Below are 21,670 nucleotides of genomic sequence, written 5' to 3'. Positions count from 1 at the left end.
CCATGTAGAACCATATCAATGGTCGACGATGCACCACCATGTGAAAGCTACACTGCCTTATCCAAACCATTTAGAAACTCTTGCTCACAATAGTCAGATTCAAAAACGCTTGTTCACAAGGTTCCAATTTCACAATAAAATCTTTAGCATCAGAAATCTCCTGCATCCATTTATAAATTGAGCGCATTATTCAAAGTCTGTGAAGGATTGCATTCCTCATGTTGAACTACATATTTCATCATAGAAGAATGCTTCTAAGAAAAAAAAAAGAAAATATTTTACTTTGAACTATCAAGGGTCTGCTAGACCCCAGTTAAACAACCCAATCCACAGAGATTTACGGTTTATCTGGAGTTCACCACACTTTGTTTTCTTCTTTCTCATTCTGTAAATATCATGATGAACAACACTATATTACATTAAAGGAAAAGTTTCCCGGCAATTGGGAAGGTAATTGCATATCTTTGGGTTTGCAGCTTGAGACCTCAAAACTAAATGCCGCATTAGCAAAATTCGCTGCATATGGTGTCATCTTGTTTATTTGGCATCCGAAAAAATTGAGAGGTACACCATTCGAAGTGGATGATAAATAATCAAATCAACAACCATAGTCCACAATAGCCAGCTAGACTACAACTTCTCTGCCTACATGTGGTCGAATCAATGCCACACTCTTCGTGGCTCTCACATCTATGGCTGGCTCGGCCATCATGTATATGACATGCGCTCTCAACCGGCTGGTCCTCCTTTAAAGTGGCTAACAGAGCAGGGCAAATTTGGGATGAAAGTGCGCTTGATTTGGTTGATAGGTTGTTAATCTGCACAACATTCCTTCACAACAATCAGACCAATAGAAAACCTTTAGGAAACACACGTAGGTTCGTAGAGCTCTAAAATTGATTTGATGGACATGTCACATGCATGCATTTGACCAACAAGAAAACATAAAACAGTACAAGAGAAAACCATATCCCCAATTATATCTGTTTAAAAAAAATAAAATACAGAAGAAAATGGTCTGGCAACAGTTTGTGTTCAAAGGTATTTATTCTTGCTTTTTTTTCGAGTATGTAATAATTCTAGCAACTTGTGGAAAGGATAACGGCCAGAAGTACAAGTCAGATCAATGAAAATTTGGTTCCAATGAGGGTAACTAAGGCCAGAAGGCCATACTAGACAATATAGTGTTGCTCATACAAAAGACTAGGCCATTTTGTCCCTATGTGATCGCTTGTGCCAAAACATTTCTCCCAGAACTTGGGTTTTCAAATATCTACATAGAAAACATAAAAACTGCCCCATGCTTTCAACATTGACACAGTAGAAATTTTAAATCGTATAGTCCATGGAAAAGTAAGAAATCTCATGCTAAAGCATTAGAAGTTAGTTACTAACTCACTCCATGATGAGCATCTTAAATGACCATTAATTTTCACTTTAATAATTATATTCCCAGTCATTATCTTCAGTAGATTTATGTTAATATATACTGCAAAATAACAGAATATCACCTTGACACTTGTTACATCAGTAGGCATAGAGACATCTGGAAGCCAATCATGCCAGGAGCTTCTTACTGGGAGAGGATGGCCCTCAGTGGTAAAGACATAATTTTCACTGGCCAAAAATGAACTGTCAAAGAGAAGATAAAGGTATTTGCACCTGCAAGCGGGGCGACCATTGTAGTCAATGACATCTTAAAGAGAATCCCTGAATTTTTTTGCAAATCTGTTAAATGCATGCTCAATTATCAAAAAATACTTACGTTTCGGCAAGAAAAAAACTATGCTGATGGTCTTCAAGTTGCATGGTACTCACATCCCTTATACTTGCAAATCCACCATCCACTTTTGTGTACATATTAAGAGATTTCATAATTGACTCCCCAACATCAATGTACCATGGATCTGAAAAGATATAACAGAAACAAATTATAAGGGCAGTAGTGACACGACTGTTGAGTTTCAAAATAAGTAGTTCTGCATCATGTTATTCAAGAACTGGAAGATATTCTTGTAAATTACACGAAGCACAGTTTATAGAGTTTAAATACAAATCGGGAATAAGCTAGGTCTGAAAAGGCCAGCTGAGGAAACAGAGTTCCTGTCAACTACTCTCTTTTATTTATTTATTTTCCATTTTTTTATATGTCTGTTACTTTTTAGAACTTGAGATTATATTCAAATTTCAACAATAATGATCCTATATGAAGCAGGCATACCTTTTGTAGCTTGATAAAGATAAAGAGTGGACTCTGCGAGTTCGGGACGTAAAGGATAATATTTTTCAGTAGGATGGAGCATTGCCCGATCGAGTAAATATCTAGACAAAAATTCAACAAAGCACAAGCTATATCAATCAAAGGCACTCATATGGAATAAAAGAAAAAGCTCAAAAAATGGAAGATGCTCATTCCAAATCTTCCATAGGAATTAAATAAACAGATTCACATGTTGTAATGGAACCCTAAACAATTCAAAATGCTTTTCAGTGGACTATGGATATATCTCCAGACTAAGAAGAATCATACTTGGAACTACAACCTTTTTCCAAGAAAAAGGAACGACCATGTTTAAACTACTCAACTTCTCCCTTCCATTCATTTTGTTATGGATTAATGATAAAACATAGACCAATCATAGTATCAATGTTACATCCTGAGGAGCATCACAAGGGGCAGCTGCATATTATGTTTCACTTCAAAATAAAAGGCATAGATGTTTTTGTGGTTGCTGTAGGAGACATTACTCAATTTTAATTTTAGATCTACAAAAAAAAGGTCTTTTACCTGCTATTTTTTTTTTTTTTCCTGATAATGGTATTTTCCCTGTTTGTTAAAATAATAACTTCACATTAGTTGAAAAACTGGGAGTAAATAATATGAAATTCAAAAACACAGCCAAAAAAATGGCCTCCATCTTTGATGAAGGGAAAAATTATACTTATTTTTAATTTTATTCATTTTTAAAGAATGTATATTTTGATTTAAGTTTTAGAATTTATCTTTAGGATTTTTTGTTTTTTAGGAATTCTAAGGTCGTTATATTTTTATTTTTATTTCATGAGGACTATTCATAAGTACTAATCACGAGTACTGTTCACAGAGGTATAATTGTCATTACAGACTTTAAGTTTAAGTTATGATATATAAGTTATTTTGATCATTGCATGGATATATAATGTCTTTGAACATTGAATTATAATATATAAGATGTGTGTGGGGCATTGAGAGGATGAATTCCACATGATATTTAGAAATTAAAAGAAAGAAAAGCTTAGGCTTTTGAAACGCTAGCTTGGGTTAATGATTAATGATAAAAACATAGACCAATCATAGTATCAATGTTACATCCTGAGGAGCATCACAAGGGGCAGCTGCATCGTATGTTTCACTTCAAAATAAAAGGCATAGATGTTTTTGTGGTTGCCCTAGGAAACATTACTCAATTTTAATTTTAGATCTACAAAAAAAAGGGTCTTTTCCCTGCTTTTTTTTTTTTTTTTTCCCTGATAATGGTATTTTCCCTGTTTGTTAAAATAATAACTTCACATTAGTTGAAAAACTGGGAGTAAATAATATGAAATTCAAAAACACAGCCAAAAAAATGGCCTCTATCTGTGATGAAGGGAAAAATTATACTTATTTTTAATTTTATTCATTTTTAAAGGATGTATATTTTGATTTAAGTTTTAGAATTTATCTTTAGGATTTTTAGTTTTTTAGGAATTCTAAGGTCGTAATATTTTTATTTTTATTTCATAAGGACTATTCATAAGTACTAATCACGAGTACTGTTCACAGAGGTATAATTGTCATTACAGACTTTAAGTTTAAGTTATGATATATAAGTTATTTTGATCATTGTATGGATATGTAATGTCTTTGAACATTGAATTATAATATATAAGATGTGTGTGGGGCATTGAGAGGATGAATTCCACGTGATATTTAGAAATTAAAAGAAAGAAAAGCTTAGGCTTTTGAAACCCTAGCTTGGGATATGAAGAAGAAACCCAAGGTTTCTTTGAATTATACTTGAGGCTTTGTTCCTTGCTGATTTTACTGTTCCCTCAAATTTCTCTGCATCAAATTGATATCAGAGCCCGCGATCTACATAGAAAGTATTATACCAGTGCATGAAAAAACTGTAGCACTGTACGGTGTTACTGTAGCACTATGTTTTTGGTGCCCTAGGCCAAAAACAAAGTAAGGAAGTTACAATGGGGGTCTAGGGTCTGCTGATTTTGACCAAAGCTTTGTCAAAACAACCTAGATCTTACTGATTTCAGCACTTTTTTTGTTAATCATTTGCCTAGGGTTTTGTTATTTCGACGAACCCATGACTGCGAGAAGGGGCTATAGAAAGAGGATTTTCATAGATTCACTCTATGATCCCATAGATAACAAAATTGAAGAACTTGAAAGGAAGGTACAGCAATTGACGCAGCAGTTCGTGAGTCTCTTTAATGGGTAAGACGATGATCTTTTAGCTCAAGAGGATCTCAAGTACAAGCCTTTTTCACTATCGTACTCTGCGTGTGGAGTTGAGTGATGAGGATAGTGACAGAAGACCTAGAAGTGGAGATCATCAGTCCAGTGTTTTCGATTTGAATGATGGGATTCTTGATTTTCACCCAGATTGCATCGAAAATCAGCAAGTTGTAAATTGATATTCACCTCCAATCTTCGACGCATACTTAGATGAAGACAATATCTTGAAGGAGATCCAATCTATGATAAGGATTACAATTATGGTGAAGATATTTTGGAAGATGGTGAAGAATATGGAGAGAAGGTAACATGAGGACTGATCAAAATCGTGGCCTTTGAAGATCTCATTAATATCAAAGAGGTAATGCATTCAAGAAATTTAGGGTATTGGAATTGGAGTAGTACAATGGAAGTATGGTCGATTCAGAATCTACAAATTGTGGCCCTGATTCCTCAATATACATATAAGGATCCGTTTCTTGAATAATTATTTTAATAAAAAATAATATTTAAGCCAACAAAGAAAAAGAAGGTTGAAGAAGGTGGTTTTGATGCTGAATTCATCTTAGCACACTTCAAAACTCAATGACGAGTTTTCTCCAACTAGGGGAGAATGATGAAGGTTAAAATTATATTTATTTTTAATTTTGTGTAAAGATATATAGGTCATTTTAATCATTGCATGAACATGTGATGTCTTTGAACAATGAATTATAATATATAAGATGTGTGTGGGGCCTTGAGAGGGTCAATTATACATTAATTTTAGAAATTAAAAGAGAGAAAAGCTTAGGATTTTGAAACCCTAGCTTGGGGTATGGAGAAGAAGCCCTAGGATTCTTTGAATTATACTTGTGTTTGGCTTTGTTCTCTGTTGATTTTACTATTCCCTCAAATATCCCTGCATCAATCTGACATGAATATGCAATCAAATAATTTTCTTAGAATCATACAAGAATACTTCTCCTAGAATCATGCATGAGTACAGAAAAATATTCCATTTAAGGACCTTTCAATTCATTAGGATCCTAGTAAATAGTAATAATAAATTCCAGCGACAATATACATGCCATGTTCAACAAGAAACTAGATAACTTCAGAATTAAGAAGTTCGTCTTACTATTTACTATATCATGGGAGAAGTAACACATCAGTTAACACATCCACACAGAGGCTGAAGTATGCCCAAGAAAAATATAGACAAAGTGAGAAACTTAAAAGAGAAGATAGAATGCTGAAACTAAAGGTTCTAAAATAGGTGAAACCAAATCATGGTTCAAAAATAACTGAACAGATAAAACAGATTTTTTTTTTTTTTATTTTGCCAAATGGCAATGAAGGTCATGAATACCTCTCCGGTAAAACTCCAAACCTTTTCCATACATAAAAAAATTCACGATGAGTTAAATTCGCAGCTGGAATATCTCCAACTAGAACCTGCAGCAAGTAACATGATATGTTGGTCAAAATTCCGAAGACCCTTTGCAAATTATCATCAGGTAAAGCACTATGAATACTAGCCTGAAGACCTGGCCAAAATGCTTGAAGGCTTGTAAGTTGCCAATAAGTTGCCTTTCCTGTTCTCATGTCTGCCTCATGATACCTGAAACTTAACCAAATATAAACCCCATCAAGGTTATGTATGAAAACTTGTAAGAGCTTGATGAAGTATAAAGATGAGCTAATTCATTACTACAGTCAAGATTTGGTTAGTAACATTACATTCTAGCAAGAAGCCATATCACAAGTCTACCAATGCACTGCAAATATAATCCGTCACTGTAACACAAGATAAATATACAAAACCTTGGGAGATTGAAGAGGTAATTGGTCAAATCCTCAATCCCAGTTGCTAAAAGTATTTTCTGAGAATGAGACAAAGCGAGTGAAAAGCAAGACATGGCCTAACATACTTTTGCTAGAAAAGAGATCTCATCAAGAAAAAACACAAAAGAGAATGAAGGGATCAAGCAAAGTCTTAGAGTATAGGTCAGTTTGAGCTTGTAATGTTACATAAAGCTAAGATGTGAAAATTATGTGAAAATTTTCATTAGTAAACGAAACAAAATAAAAGAAAAGCAAAAACGGAAAAAAGAAAAAATGCATAACTATATGCATTACATCATGTCAGTACAAATGTATCAACCATGACAGTGTATTCACATTGTCTTGGCTTACAAGGTTTCTAAGTCCACATCCCTTGAAACCAACACATAATTGGGTAACTCAACTACCAACTTTTTAGAGTCAGCATCCCTTGCAATCAACACATAATTGGGTACCTATCAATATTTTATACCCAGCTAGTGAAGTTTCCATTGCAAACTTGGAAATACTATGAAGAGTCGATTCCCCAGATTCTACAACTCACTAAATGGGAGTGCGCCCAAAATATCTCTCGATCAAGGTTACACGTGGAAAACATTTTTAATATCTACCCAATGTTCTGTATATTGCTGATGCAATGACTATCGACTCCAAAATCAATCTTTCCCTTAGAGAAAAAGGTTTCCCAATAATCAAACATTGGAGACAAGCAATAGCTTATGCGCCCGCCTTGCACTATTCCTCTCTATGCTTGGACCTACCATTGATTTATCACTGAAAATCCACTACATTGTAACACAGGTAATGTGTTCTTGAATCAGAATTAAGATCCCTAAGTGCAGAATAGTCTGATAAGTGCAGAATAGTCTGATAAGCATTACGATGAGCGATGGGGTTGGGTGATTCATAAGCCTCCAATGCCAGAATTTATCGAAGTGCTCTCCATATCAATTTTATGATGAAACTCATGACATACAAACGTAAGGAGCATTAATTGGAAACTGCTCCAAGACCTTATGTATTGGTTGCATGCCAAAACTGACATCAGAAACCATCAAAACCCCGCTCTGCATTGCACATATATCATGAGTTTGTATTGACATTTCATGTTTAGATGTGCTCAACTCATGTAATCAATAATTAAGCATCAAAACACATTCCATTCACCAAGTACAATTGAAACACAGCATCATCAAACAGGTGCCAGTCAATTGTTTTGCATATTGAATACAAAGAAAACATAATAATAAAAGTTTAGAACAGCACCATGGGCCATGCCGGAAGTGTTTCTGAACAGCCAAATATGATGAATGGAACATGTGCCAAAACTCATCCCTTCCGAAAAGAATGTAAGCTTTCAAGAGGTACTCGTAAAATGAATCAATGCCTAGAATGTAGCACAATAAAGTATACTTGTTAAAGTCCATATTCAATCACTGACTTGGCTTTTGAGATATTAGTCTATAAAAGCCTAAAATATTGATTGAGCTGAATCTGTGAAACGTAAAATTCCTCAGTCCAACAAAAAAACACAATTTCTTATTTTAGTCAAGTAACAGTGACCGGCAGTCAACAAGCTTATTTACATTTAGCACAAATTATAGATATGAAGTAGAAAGAAAAAAAATGACCATGAAATCAGAGAAAAGTTTGAAGTACCGGCTCCAATTCCAGAAGAGTACTCTAACCATTCCCCAGTTTCCACATCCAAAGTTGTACCCAAGAGATTTAAAGAACTTCTCATACTCCATAGTTTACGAAGAGCACGTAAAGCTGCAGCGTCATATATAGGGTTACCAGTCAATCGCGATAATGCCCCCATTTCAAGAATGAGAGAACCTGCATTTATAAAGCAGACATGTACCCTATAAGTATGTCATGTTAAGTATGAACTAAGACAAGTAGCATAGCTCCATACCACACCCCGATGTGCTTGTCTCTGTTGTTTCATCTTCCATCACTCCATGCTGTCAATCAAGGACACCAACATCATTATTATGTGCAACTTTTAACAATAAAATCAATTAGGGAAGTGCTTTTCATCCCCTATGGTCCTTTCCATGATTGCATCCTACATCTCAGAAGTATCTATTTTGTTTAAGAATGACCTTTTGTCCTTTTACATTGAACTGATTTAAAAGAAGCTCTGATATTGATGCCATCTATTCCATTACTAGATAATCATGCTATGTCAATCTCAGCAACACAAAAATATGCTCTGGAACATATAACTTTTATTGAAGGAAGAGAAAAACCCTGCACTAACATTTCAACTGCAGAAAATTCAACAAGTTGCCGCATAACAATACTTAGAACATATAAAAGTACATTAGCAAATTGAAATTTTAAAAAATACTTCGATATTAAAAGTAATTTGTTGATAAGAAAAGAAAACATTTATGTCATATAATAATACTAAAAGACTCCAGAATTAAAGTGTTAAAATCATTTGAACCTTTCACTCTACAGTAATACTTGCAAATTCCAAATAGAAGCTTCGATGTGTATTTACCAATTTGCCAAAAAATCTGTCAATTTACAACAAATAAAGGTCAATGTCATTGTAAATGTGAATTTCCCATATTGGACAGTAAGAGGAAATGAAGAAGATGCAGCCCAGAATATTCCTCTCGTGTATTTAGACAAGAGAGATAAGCTTAAAGTTTACAGGAGGGAGCACAAAAGGGCAAATTAGTCATCGAGTCTATCCTTTTATGTCGTTTATTTATTTCTTGAGTCTTTTTTATTCACTTAGGGGAATAAATAATAATTTCTAGAGTTTTTTGTCTTTCAATTCACTTAAAGCCTTTTATAATAAAGGGCCATGATTAGATTAGATGGATGGCCAGGATTAAGTCTTGTTTAGGATTTTTTTATATAAAGGATGTACTCAACCATAATGGGTATTATGGATTTTTATTCAAAACCCTAGAACAGCAAGTGCTCCTTCTTTTATCTTTGGTTTTTGCATCTTTTTCTAATTTTGGATCTTCCCTATCTTCTTCTTTGCTAAAACCCTAGCTCAAGCTACTAGGTCTACGCCACAATAAATGGAAGACATAGATACAAGTAGTTATTTGGGCGAGGAAATTCCAGCAGCTTAATGCAAGATTGCAAGATCAATGGAAAAATATAGGAAAGGAGAGAACTCTAACATTGACAAGTCAACTTCATGAAGATATGGGCAAGATTGGGCTCAGTTTGCAGTTAATAATAACTCTCTCTACAGAGGCACCATGGCAACAGGAGGCGCCCATGCGAGGACCATGTTTGGTGGCATACAACACAAAGTCTATGAGAATAAAGGAGAAAATATGAAAATAGTGTTGGAATTTAGGAAGGTTGGACATGAGCGTCAAACTTCAACATGCGGATATACCGCACAAATGGATGGATCTATTCTTAAGCTTCGGCAATTTCAGGATATATTTGACGAGATAGGTGCATGACCCTCAATAATTGATGAAATTTACGAGTCCAGGCACACAATAAGCATGTGCATGACACATAATTAATTAATAATTCTGGTGTCCAGCAAATAGTACAATGAGAAAACTGCAGAAATTGGCAATAATCTTATATGGAATAATGGATGGGAGCAAATATAACTAAAGGACTTTGATGCTTAAAGCCAGCTCTTCATTGGTTGGCCTGCCCACATGATTATTGCCCCTTAGTGATTGAACTTCCTCTCTCAACTCCAAGAGCTGCGCCTCATAAGCCTTGCCTTAAAGAGTCTTCTCTTTATAATTTGGTCTAAATGTTTCCCCCATCTTTAAAACCCAAAATTTACGTTAAGATGTATTTTTAAAGTCCCACTATGGAGCCTGTGAAAAGGGAGAGGGGACTCTTACTTAACAACACCAGTAAAAAGAGTTCCCAAAAAGACTGGAAAGGTGTTCCCAAGAGGATGGCTACACATTACGAACACTTTGCAACTCGCGAACTGCATAACCGTATCCTTGGAGCAGGAGCTACCTTAGATGGAATATTTCAGTAACTACACTTTCCGACTTAGTACAAGTCGCAAATTCAAAACTTGTTTGGAAATTGTTTTCCTCCCTTTGGTTTTTCTAACTATAGAGTAGGGCTGGCAATTGGCCAGGTGGTCCAGCCCAGCCTGGCCTGGTCGGTCCGGCCATAAAAAGATGAGGCCTGGGCCACAAAAAGTGGCCCGGTGGCTGGGCCTGGCAGCTCAGCCCAGCCCTCGTTTTTCTTGGTTTCCCTTTTTTTTTTCATTTGTTTTTGGCCCAGACCAGCCCTGACAGGCTAGGCTTGGGCCTGGTACAGGGCTTCTTTGGCACTCTCGCGGCAGGGCAGCCCTATGGGGACAAGGGCTGGACCAGGGCAGGCCCAGCCCTTTGCTAGGCCTAATATAAAGGACTTCATGAGGCCATTTCTTTAAATATAAAGACTTCTAATAAGTGAATTTGTCAGACTAAAAAGGCAAAAAACGTGAACGGGGTATAGGTCTCTCTTTATAAGCCTCACTCCAGGATTTTCCATATGTGCAACAAAGTTCACGAGTGACAATTATCCAAAGGTGAAACGTAAAACCAAAGAAAAGATCTAAAAGAAAAAAAGGAGAGACAAAGAGAATTGTTGGGGGGGGGGGGGGGGGGGGGGGGGGCAAAAATCGGGGGTTTCAAAGGACATCTCAGCTCCCAAAACAAATCACAACCCTATAGCCTACCAACCCTTCCTTTTCAATCCTCTAGTAGAACATCAGCATCCTCATTCGCTTGTAGAACATGCTGGAAAGAAATCTTCCACCCATAACAAGTATCAAAGATCTCAGATCTCCATGAAGGTTGTCCTTAAGTGCCTTGGAAAAGGGCCCTCCTTGCCCCACAAATCAAAATCGCATTCATCAATCTCCCTACGCCACTAACAATATGCCTATATCAAATGAGCACAACACAAAGCCCCCAGCAATGCCTTCGGCCCCCATTGAGTCACGCTAACCCAATGGACCAGAATATGCTTTAATCCTATGGCGTGCTTCATCTCAAAAAGTAACTCCCATCCTGGCTGGGCCTAGATAGCCCTGAGAACAATCATCAAAGTCCACTTTTAGCAGTTCTAACTTTGCCTTTGTGGGGGAAGACCAGCCCACGACCGGTCAAGGGATATGAGGTGTCAAAATAGAATCCAATCCCCAATTCCTAACAAAATCCATCACCTTGTGCCCCTCAAACTCAGGTAGACTCAACACCTCAAGTAATAGCAGTGTCCCTAATTCTCATTCAGAATTAGCACATACACTACAAGCATGGTCTCATGTTGGGCCTTGGAACTTATCCATTGCCAATTTCTTTGACTTGACATGAATTATTTAGATAAACTTATATTAAAAAAGAAGTACAAAATATAATTGCATGTACATAACAAACAGGTCCACAGACCATTCGGTATCAACTAGGGGCAGCTTCATCATGTCTTTCCTTCAATCACCTTCAAAGAAAAATATGATGGATGAACGCACACCTCGAACCATCTGTTGTTGACATCAGATGCTAAATTGGATAGTCCATTTAAAAATAATAAAAATAAAGACAAGACATTGGACATTATAGACATTGGATATTCTATGCAGAAAGATGCATTTAAGAGAATAACGAGGAAGTTTCCAGCCTAAACACATAAAAAGCACCAAATGAATGCTTTTAGATTCAAGTATAGCATTTCAAAAATGTGTCCTCCCAATTGATGAAACAATACTTGTAAGATGCCCTATTCATGTCCATTACCTTGAAAATATATGTCAAATCACATGTAACCAGTGTTTCAAAAGCGCTAGGTAGCACCTAGGCCATCGGGGGGGTCCAAGCCGCCCAGCGCCTAGGCAGGTTCCCAGAACCGAGGCAACCCAATAGACTTTATTTTTGGGTTTTCTCTCTCTAAAATAGCCTCTAGTAAGTTTTAGGTTTCAAATGAACCTAAAACCCATAATTTTGCCCCTTTAGTATTAAAACAATGACCCAAAAATACCCTTAAGGAGCCGTATTTCTGCCCCTAGGCGGGGCGCAGGCCCTAGGTGGGTTTAGGCAATCGCCTAGGCGGGTTCCCGGGGCCGGCGCCCAAGGATACTCGCCTAATTTGGCTGCCTAGGCCTGGGCGCACTCGACTGCCTAGGCGGCCGGCCCAGTGCTGGGCGATCCGCTTTTTAAAACACTGCATGTAACCAAGTCAAAAGTTAGGCGCATAGACATATCATCATGTTTATCATGCCCCGTGTTCAACACAGCTTACAATTAATTCTCTTCTGTGCACAACAATGAAATAATGAATAAAATTCCATCAAGACTATATGTGAAATAGATCCAGTGGCATTCACATCATTGCCACGAATCCCCGAAAAATAAAAATAAAAAATTCTCTCCCTTATCTAATACCAACATAGCACTAACACATAAAAAGTGGATGAAAGCTGCACACTGACTGTACATTGAACTAAAGTACATGGAAGGAAAACACTGAAGCATCACAAAAAGCAATTATAGATCAGTGAACCAGCAAAGCGTTTAATCGAGGTTTTTGCCAATATGAGGAGACAATGTTGCAAAAATGATTTGAAGCCTTATACCTTAAGATTAATCCATGCATAGGGCAGGCCAGTGGAAGTATTAAATGCCCATAAGAAACGACGCCCCAAATCATTAGCTAGATCAAGTAACTCATTGTTGTACTTCCCTTGAGATAGCCTTTTTGAAGAATCAGTAGCAAGAAGATGGGCAGAAACCAGGCCTCCAAGAACTCTAATGTTGCACTGCACAGCAACAAAAAATCTTCATTGGAAGAAACCATCATTGTACCACTAAAATGAAAAGGCGAAGGATTTGTTCACCATGTCAGGAAGTCTATAACAAGTAACCAGCATCTAAACAACTGGGAAACCTTATCTTTCAGTCCTAATAGGAACAGAAGACTCAACTCACAATATATAAGATTAGCTTCACATAGAATCAAGTACCTCAAAGAGACTTATCCGAGCATCTACATCAAACGTAAGGTTTTCACTGAGCCATAGAACTGCTCTTTCAAATTCTGTGTTGTTACCCATGACAACAAGGCTGCAATAATATTAAACACGAGAATGAAAAGAAGAGACAAATGCTATGCCTCTGACACTGGCTGAAATATCAGAATTCTACAGCAGTTATTTTTGCCAACACCACTTCACAAGATGTAAAGAAACAGTTTCAACTGAGATTATGCCTAAATGCATTTTTCCTTGTTGATAGATTATAACCAAATGCATTTAAACACAGATAGTGCCATGTGTGAAAGCAAGGTGGTTACTCCTTTTTTCTTTACAATGACAAAAAGAACAATCTAGGATTTTAAAATTGGGGTAAAGAATAAACTAGAAAATTTTGAATGAAATTTGAGAGGTTACATGCCAAACAGTATCCAAAAACTCAGATAGGCGGGCGCGAAGTTTCCCAAGCAGACCAAACACAGGAAATGTTCTGGAGCCTCAAGGATGCCATTGGTGGCTTGGGTTGGATACCAACCCCCCACTTCAACTTATGTAATAAGAGTTAAAAAAAAAAAAAACTATTTTTAAGGTGTTTTATATTTCTTATTGTGTTGCAGTATTTCAAACTCAAATATACATGAGCTCGCCCAGAATCCATACAAAACTATACCAATCACTAAAGAGTTTGTTAAATAATCCGTCATTACATGACACTATGTCATAGTCAGTTCATATTCCACAATCCACATCAACCATCATATACAACAGAAGATCACAAAAATCAAAACTAAAAGGACTTAAAGAAACAAAACAAGACAATAAATCTCCTTAACTCAAATTTCAAATTGAGTTTCATCATCATTATCACGCCCACCACCACTACCAATAGGAACACCACCATCTCCATCTCCATCTCCAGGTTATGAGGAGCACCGCCAGCGCATCCGAATCCAATAGGAATACTTACCTTCAGAAACCCAATCAAAGTTGGCTCAAACCAGTGAGCTTTGGTCGTTGAAACACCTCTTCATCTCACATATAATTGGATTGTATAATTTCTGATTTTGCAGGAAATCATCTTTTTGAGTGAAGTTAACGACTATATTACTGGAAGAGCATCAGGAATTTTGCAAGAAATCATCAATAAATCTCAAAAGAATTTGATTTTGATTTGATTTCTCTTTGAAAACCAAGCAAAGAGGTGGGGGGTAGGATGCCCCCAAAACCGCTTTCCCCTCTTTTATGGGCAGAAGTGACCAAATATGACCCCGCCAAGGGCTATTTCCACCCTCAGCCAGTGGTTCTTGAGCTGCCCACTAGGACACCAAAAAGTGGCACTAGGTGCCTGCCTGGGGCCTAATTGCTTTTTTTGGACCAAAAGGCCGGCTGCCTTTTGGGAGAACTAGGCACTCGCCTACCATAGGCGGTGTTCTCAGGGCCGTCAACCACCTATACGGTGAGATGAATGCATTTTGCAACACTGATTTTAATTAATCACATTATTTAAATATAGGTATACAATACCATTAAGTTGTTACCAATGTGTGCCACACACCATACTATTAAATACCAAAAGTTAGAGAAGTCGATTACACACATCATTACATTATAGTCTTGCTAAAGAATTCGATCTAAATTATTGGCAAATGGTAAAGTGAGGTATCATCAAGTAATTAAGTAGAGATTGGCATCGCTGCCCTTACACATTCATAGGGAAAAAGCATGTGTACAGCACAGTCTCAAACCTACAAGGTCTCAAGTTAACCACCAAACCAAGAGCCCTTTGGGATGGCTAGGTACATTGAGATCTACAGCAATATAGTGGCGACCTGATGATGTTATGGTGTATCCAGCTAATCACCAGTTTTAAAACAGCCTACAAAATTCACATCGTTTTAGAGTCACAACCACATGGGGTTGGATCACAGTCAATGTTGAATGTAATTTGTGCTCCGTATATTACAGATCCATAAGAGAACTATAGGGGATACAGCATGCCGATTGCAAGCATATGCGTGAGCCCCTCTTTTTTGAACCAGAAATCACTTACAAACTGACACCCAACAACCAAAAATATTAATCTTTATGATATGGTGTCAAAAACTTCTGAACTTATTATCAAGAATCTTCTTTTAGCATGAGCAATCAAGCCCCTAATATTCATTCTTACTCCTCGAGACAATCGGTGAATCAAAGCTTTGAAGCTCCTTCCATACATTTAGATTTGAGCGTTTAGGCTACAAAGTGAAGGAAGAGTGGAGAAAACACTGTGATGTAATTCCCAATGAACCTCAATTAGGGTAAAAAGAATGATATAGATGGTACAGTGAACATGAATAAAGGCTAATGACATAAGCAGTCGTCTCGCCATATCCTATAACCACATCTCAACGTCTCTCCATGTCATCATACAATGACAATATTTACTACACATGACATGCACAATTTACACAGCCTCACTCTAAGATGTAAGATTTAGAAGCAAGGCATCAAGTCATTTAAAATCCGATCAATAATTATCAAGGACTCCAGTGTCTCTTTATATAGATCCATGAGTTGATTAGACAAAATTTAAACGAAATCATCAACAGAACTTGTTTTAGTTTTATTAATGTGTTCCAAAACAACTTTTATTTGAAAGTTTTATTATGGACTAGTTATTTAGATTGTGGTCTTCAGGACCATGTTTTTATGGCCATAAGAACATTTTTGATGGACATCATCTCTTTCATGGTCCATCAGGATCACCTCTACCTTTTCATTCTCTCACTTGTTACTTTTGATGTGGGGATCTTCAATTCTCGTTTTGTAGTCTTGACACTTATACTACTATGTGTAAGTTTTCTCTCTCTCTCTCTCTCTCTCTCTCTCTCTCTCTCTCTCTCTCTCTCTCTCTCTCTCTCTCTCTCTCTCATTTATTAATCTATCTCATATCACAATGATGTGTAAACATCATCACCCATCATCCATGTATTTATTTCCTCCACATCATATCATCAAGGATTCTCTTGTTCTATTTTGAGGAAGATCTCTCTCTCCAAAGAAAATCTCTTTTCACTCTCTCTCATCATAAATAATTTTGACAAACTCATTAGATGATGCATCATGCAATGAATGAGATGCTCCCACATGATAACATCGCTCGTATATATTTCTTCTCGATATTTTGAAGCATCAGGTATGTGGTGTGGTAACTGTTACAGTCATGTAGTTCAATTTTTTATGTCATTTTGCAGTGAAAGACGAAAATGTTATATGTTCTTTGTTAGACATTTGTCTCTCTGACACACATGTCTGTCAGATATACAAATCAGTATCTAGTATGGTGGTTGTATACGAGTCCTTTGAGCATGCAACTCAGAGACTTGAAAAGTGTAATTCTGATCTGGCTGTGTCCTCGGGGTGTACCTGTTGGGACTGATTACATCTTGGAATTTTTCTGAGTTCGGGGTGCTTAATATTTCGAAGAAAGCAAACCCATCTCCTGCCTCCAGATCTATTGTCCATAAACTCCGAACAAAGACCTAATCCATACAGGAGTTGATTGGAAGTAAGAGTATTGTTATACACTCAACAAACCGGACCTAATCCCAATAGGGTTAACTCGGAGTAAGAGTGTTCTTATCTTGATAAACTTCAGACCAGGACCTAATCCCTAAGGCGGTTAACTTAGCCCTAAAACCCATATTGACATTGAATTAGGTCAAAGGAAGATTAAGCTCGAATTTTGGTTCTAGGAAAATAGAAAAATCAATAACTTGGACGTAAAACAACCGATGTAAATGCAAACCATAACATAGATACAGAGACACTCAGGAAATATTATTAAAACTGATACTGAGAGTGTTGCTTGCATAAAAACATGTTTAAGAAAATAAACTATGAGAGATATCCTTTAAAATACATACGCATACCTTGACAATGATTCGATAAGAGTCAATGCAGATCCATTATAGCTCTGAGGTAAATGCTCAAGCTGAAAAGTGAATGTGTGAATGGAGATGAGAAGGAGATGCAGATCCTGAGATGAATGCATAAGTATCATGGGCCAAATAGAAATTTCTTAAGCAATATACAAACCTTAAGATTTCCGAGCTCGCTTAGAGAGTCTGTGAAAGACTTTGATAGAGGCTTCAATTCATCATGCTGCAGAACGATAAACGGTAAACCAATAATTCTTCTCAGAAATCTAATAACAGTGGAAGGGTAGATGAACTAACCGGAAAGGCATAGGTCAGGTAGTTGTCATACGCATGATAAAACCTGTTACAGAAAAAGCATTAGATGGTGAAATTTAGGATGGTTCGTTTACATAAAATGAAAATAAAATGATCAGCAAACAAGGTGTTCAAGTAATATACTACTTGAATGATCACATCCAAAAGAGTATACATCTCACATGCATAGGTTGATGTTTCTCTTTGCTCTTGATCATATTCAAGAATGTGAATAAAGTTATTGATTTTCAACTAGCGATTAGGTAATACCAGATTGTTGCAATTATACCAGACCCTAAAAACTTAATGTCCAAATTTGATTACAAGTCCTATTACTTTCTTACTAAGTTATCCAAACCTCTTATCTAACAGGGTAAATACATGAAATTCCCTTCATCCAAAACTAAGTGTTGCTCATCCAAAGGCCAATCAAGAATGCCATGCATATCTCAGTAGATGATAATTCACAGAAAAAATTGTGGTTGTATTTTCCAAGAAAAAAAACCAAAATCCATGAGCTCATTGAATGGAATATGATTTGCGGATAGATGATCAGCAAGTTCATCCCTACAATATAAAAAGAATGAACTCTAACTAAAAAATCGAAACTTATGTCTGTCTTCACGGTTGACCGTATTTCTTAGTAAATAGTTTTTATAAGAAAAAGGAACCAACGAGAATGATCTAAAGAAATTTCTTTAACAAACCATAATCTTGAGGATTTGGACTAAAAAAGTGAACATGGCAAGTTAGTGAACTAATTGATCGGATTGAAATTCCTTTAATACTGGTCCTCTCTATAATATATTGCAAATCGTGGTGAACATATGTGTTCTAATGCACATGCTCACCGCACTAAGAAACTCACAGAGTCCTAATAGGTAAGTTCTCCTTCGAAAAATCAATATGAAGAAGGAATCAGCATTGACGTCAAACAAAATTATAAAAGCCAGAAGAAATGTAAACATTTCAATAAATTTCACATCATGTTGCTAAGCGCTTTAAATACAGGCAAAATATACCATAGATGACCTTCATTGCATTTTTGCCTTCAAGCACCACATTATTGACTTAGAACATATTTTCTAAAGCATTAGAAATTCAATTCAGACACCTAACCTTTCTGAATGTTCTCCAGGAATGTAACAAATGGACTTGCTGGACAAGTAGAATAGATGCTGCTACAAAATGGATGGTATAAGTTTTTTGAAAGGTCATGAAATAGGATTTTAATTAATACAAACAAGTAGGAAATGAGTGTGCTAATTTTAAAGGAGAAGTTAAAGGTAAAAGAGAAACGAACAACCATCAGGAGATTTTGAAAAACAATGGTGCTGACTGAATTGAGAACAAAACAAGGAAAGAGTAACGAGGTAACAAATAGTGGGGCAAAGAATGGAGGCAACCTGCACTAGAAAAGGTAAATTGCATACATGCTTCCTCAACGAACTACAAGGGAGGAAAGAAGGCAAAAGATGAATTTGGAGACATTTGGTTTTTCTTTTTGACAGTCGACCTGGACTACAAGGGATATTAGGGTGATATGAATCCAGAGGCAAGAAGAGAAAGATATCTATAAATTTGCAGTGTCTATAAAGGGCAAAAGGAAGTGGGTGGGTATGGCTTTGAACATACATAAAAATGATGTTCATAAACTTTATACTCCACAAGTCACATGCATATACATATGTAGTGACTGATGTGGCTATGCAGAATTTCAGCCTGTAAATTCAAAAATTTATTTATTTTCTTTTATCAATTGCTGGAAATTCTACTTACACGTGTCACAAATACAATAAAATTGGACTACTATAATTTACAAACTTAATAACTTACTGAAAAGACAAACTTTTATTCAAACTGAATATAAACTAACAATTTTAGGAAATAAAATAAGGCAAGAACAACAAGAAATAAAATTAAATGATTGAGGGGAGACTTACTAACTTTTGCCTAGGGTGACCCCCGTAGGGCTTAGCACACCCCACACTTCGACCACTTGACCAATGGCGCACCTGATTCCTAACACTACTAAATCCACAAATCTTAACCTAGGGAAGAAACTCCGGAACACCTTTATCCGAAACCATAGGGCTGAGAGCATGGGTCACAATTAAGATTTCACAAAGAACCCTTTTAAACCTTGGGCCATGCCACAATCAGCACCTCCCCTTAATCTAAAAGACTAGGGCTAGGCGTGGCCACACTTTCTAACCCCTCTTAGAGGTCTTGCCACCCCAACTCATATGGGGGGTGGCGTGCCACCTATTTGAGAGGGGAAAGAGAGAGAATAGAGAGAGAGACGAGAGAATGGAGAGGCATGGGGGGAACAGAGATAGATGTAAGAGATGTGTAGAGAATAAGGAGGTCCACCTCCTATTTAGAGGCCCCAAAGGGGCCCAGGGAGTCCTAGTTAGATTAGGATTCAACGGTATCTAAAATATTTAGGTAATATGTGAGGTGAGACATAGAATTAATCAGATCCATTCTTCTCCAATATCAGCTATCATAACCTAGAGTGAGTATTTAGGAACCTTATCCCCTGATATTTGACCTATATGGACTACTAAATAATTTAAATTTTGTCTCATCACAATCTTATCTTCTAGGAAATTCTAGAATAATTCAGAATATTCCAGATTTCCTATTCTCCAAAATAAGGGATAATTAGAAAATAAATTAGTGATCAAAATCTAGATCCCCTTAAATCTCTCACAAAATATTTCATAAGATATTTTCAACTAAGAAAATTAATATTTTCAAAATAAAATACTGGCATCTTTATGTAGGGCATGTGGCCCAGGTGGGCCCCACACGTCCCACCCTTGTGGACCCCACAAGTGCTGGATGTCCGGCCCTTAGCCCCCTCCATGTGGATCCCACCTAATAAAATGAATTTCCTAAAATACCCTTATAGGATCTTTACAACAATACACTTTAGGGGCTTTTTATGCATTTAAGAACAATTTTTAACTTCTGAACATATCCAAAAGTCATAGTATCCCAAATTTAGTTGAAAACAATATTTCTACAGTTCCACAACAATGTAAAACAAAAATACAACTTGAAGTGGATAGGTACCTAATATGTCATAAACAAGTGAATGTTAGAGCACTCCACCTGTGCAAGGATCCATGATCCACTGTTGTATTCTCAGACCAACCCAAGAAGACCCATAACCCATAGTCAAGTGCTAGGGCTCATGATTGGCCTATCAAAGCTGACCAATAAACAATGCAACCATAGTCTTAATATATAGATCATAGGATCCTCCCTTAAGAGCAAGTCAAAAACTGCACATATCACTGATGTGCAGGGCGCTCTTTATGCACATGCACATGTGTCCTTCTATATAGGGTTGCTTCCCAAAATAATATTGTCATGTGCACATGCCGTGCAAAAAATTTTTTAGGATTTGGCCCTTTCTTTCACAGGCTCTTCCTCTGCACACAAGAGACCACACAACTCTCCTGGTCTACAAACACAACCCTGGGCATCTTTTCGACCCCAAAAAGGGACGATCCACTATAAACCCTCAACAATAGTGCTACATGCTCAGGGGTAAGGGTTTTGGATATAACCTGGGCCATAGACCGCCCAACCCAAGGTCAGTCAAATCCATGCACTCTCACTAAAATACAATATCCACTATAATTAATTTTATTTGCATGCTCTCTAGGCCAAAAAAGCCACAAGCCCCAACATGTAATACACATACATGTCTAGATACAAGCAAACGTGAGCATCCTACGGCAGCATTTTTGTTACAATTAGTAACTAAGGATTCAATCTGGACGTTTACTACTAACACAAGCATCCCTGCATCTATGGTGCACACATGAAACACATAATGGAACAGCGAACACACAGATCTATGAGGGTGGGGGTGTTCTTTATACATTTCAAATTACAAAAGAGCCAAAGTGATGCGGACTGGGACTTGCGAGATGTTGCCGGGAATCTCTCAACCAACAAGTTAGAGTAGGAATCACTCATGTCGGAAAGGAGGAATCAAACAACTCCAAGGACAACAGAAAATTGTTAGCAACAACTGATATTTTTTCATTCAAAATTCATCATTCTCTTGACATTCATTGTATAACCCTTTTATAAACTAAAAATCTAAGTCTATTACAAACTCAATAACCTAAG

At 36.9% G+C, this 21,670-nt stretch overlaps 1 protein-coding gene across 50 annotated transcripts in view; it reads right to left on the bottom strand.

The window, feature by feature from the left end:
• Positions 1 to 142: 142 nt before the first annotated feature.
• Positions 143 to 21,670, bottom strand: part of LOC18427634 (Glycosyl hydrolase family 47 protein) — a 29,858-nt gene continuing 8,330 nt past the window's right edge. For 4 of the 50 annotated variants that reach the window (XM_088849866.1, XM_020663185.2, XM_020663186.2 and 1 more), the window contains 14 exons: positions 17,522 to 17,564; positions 17,382 to 17,447; positions 17,216 to 17,277; positions 13,293 to 13,392; positions 12,906 to 13,088; positions 8,238 to 8,286; positions 7,979 to 8,158; positions 7,586 to 7,706; positions 6,014 to 6,101; positions 5,844 to 5,929; positions 2,222 to 2,322; positions 1,766 to 1,907; positions 1,512 to 1,662; positions 143 to 818 (listed from right to left, as the gene is read on the bottom strand). In XM_088849866.1, coding sequence (XP_088705992.1) covers positions 594 to 818; positions 1,512 to 1,662; positions 1,766 to 1,907; positions 2,222 to 2,322; positions 5,844 to 5,929; positions 6,014 to 6,101; positions 7,586 to 7,706; positions 7,979 to 8,158; positions 8,238 to 8,286; positions 12,906 to 13,088; positions 13,293 to 13,392; positions 17,216 to 17,277; positions 17,382 to 17,447; positions 17,522 to 17,564 — 1,597 coding nt within the window. In that variant the 3' untranslated portion in view covers positions 143 to 593. Of the gene's footprint in view, positions 832 to 1,511; positions 1,663 to 1,765; positions 1,908 to 2,221; positions 2,323 to 5,843; positions 5,930 to 6,013; positions 6,102 to 6,298; positions 6,358 to 7,585; positions 7,707 to 7,978; positions 8,159 to 8,237; positions 8,287 to 12,905; positions 13,089 to 13,292; positions 13,393 to 17,215; positions 17,278 to 17,381; positions 17,448 to 17,521; positions 17,565 to 21,670 lie in introns of all 50 variants that reach the window. The other 46 variants (XM_088849872.1, XM_088849870.1, XM_088849871.1 and 43 more) reach the window with 21 other exon arrangements.

Source organism: Amborella trichopoda, chromosome 10 (assembly GCF_054954075.1).
Source record: "Amborella trichopoda isolate Santa Cruz 75 chromosome 10, AtrichopodaSantaCruz75HAP2 v2.0, whole genome shotgun sequence".
NCBI lineage: Eukaryota > Viridiplantae > Streptophyta > Magnoliopsida > Amborellales > Amborellaceae > Amborella > Amborella trichopoda.
The sequence above is the reverse complement of the archived record's forward strand: the minus strand, read 5'-3'. Positions and strand labels throughout refer to the sequence as shown.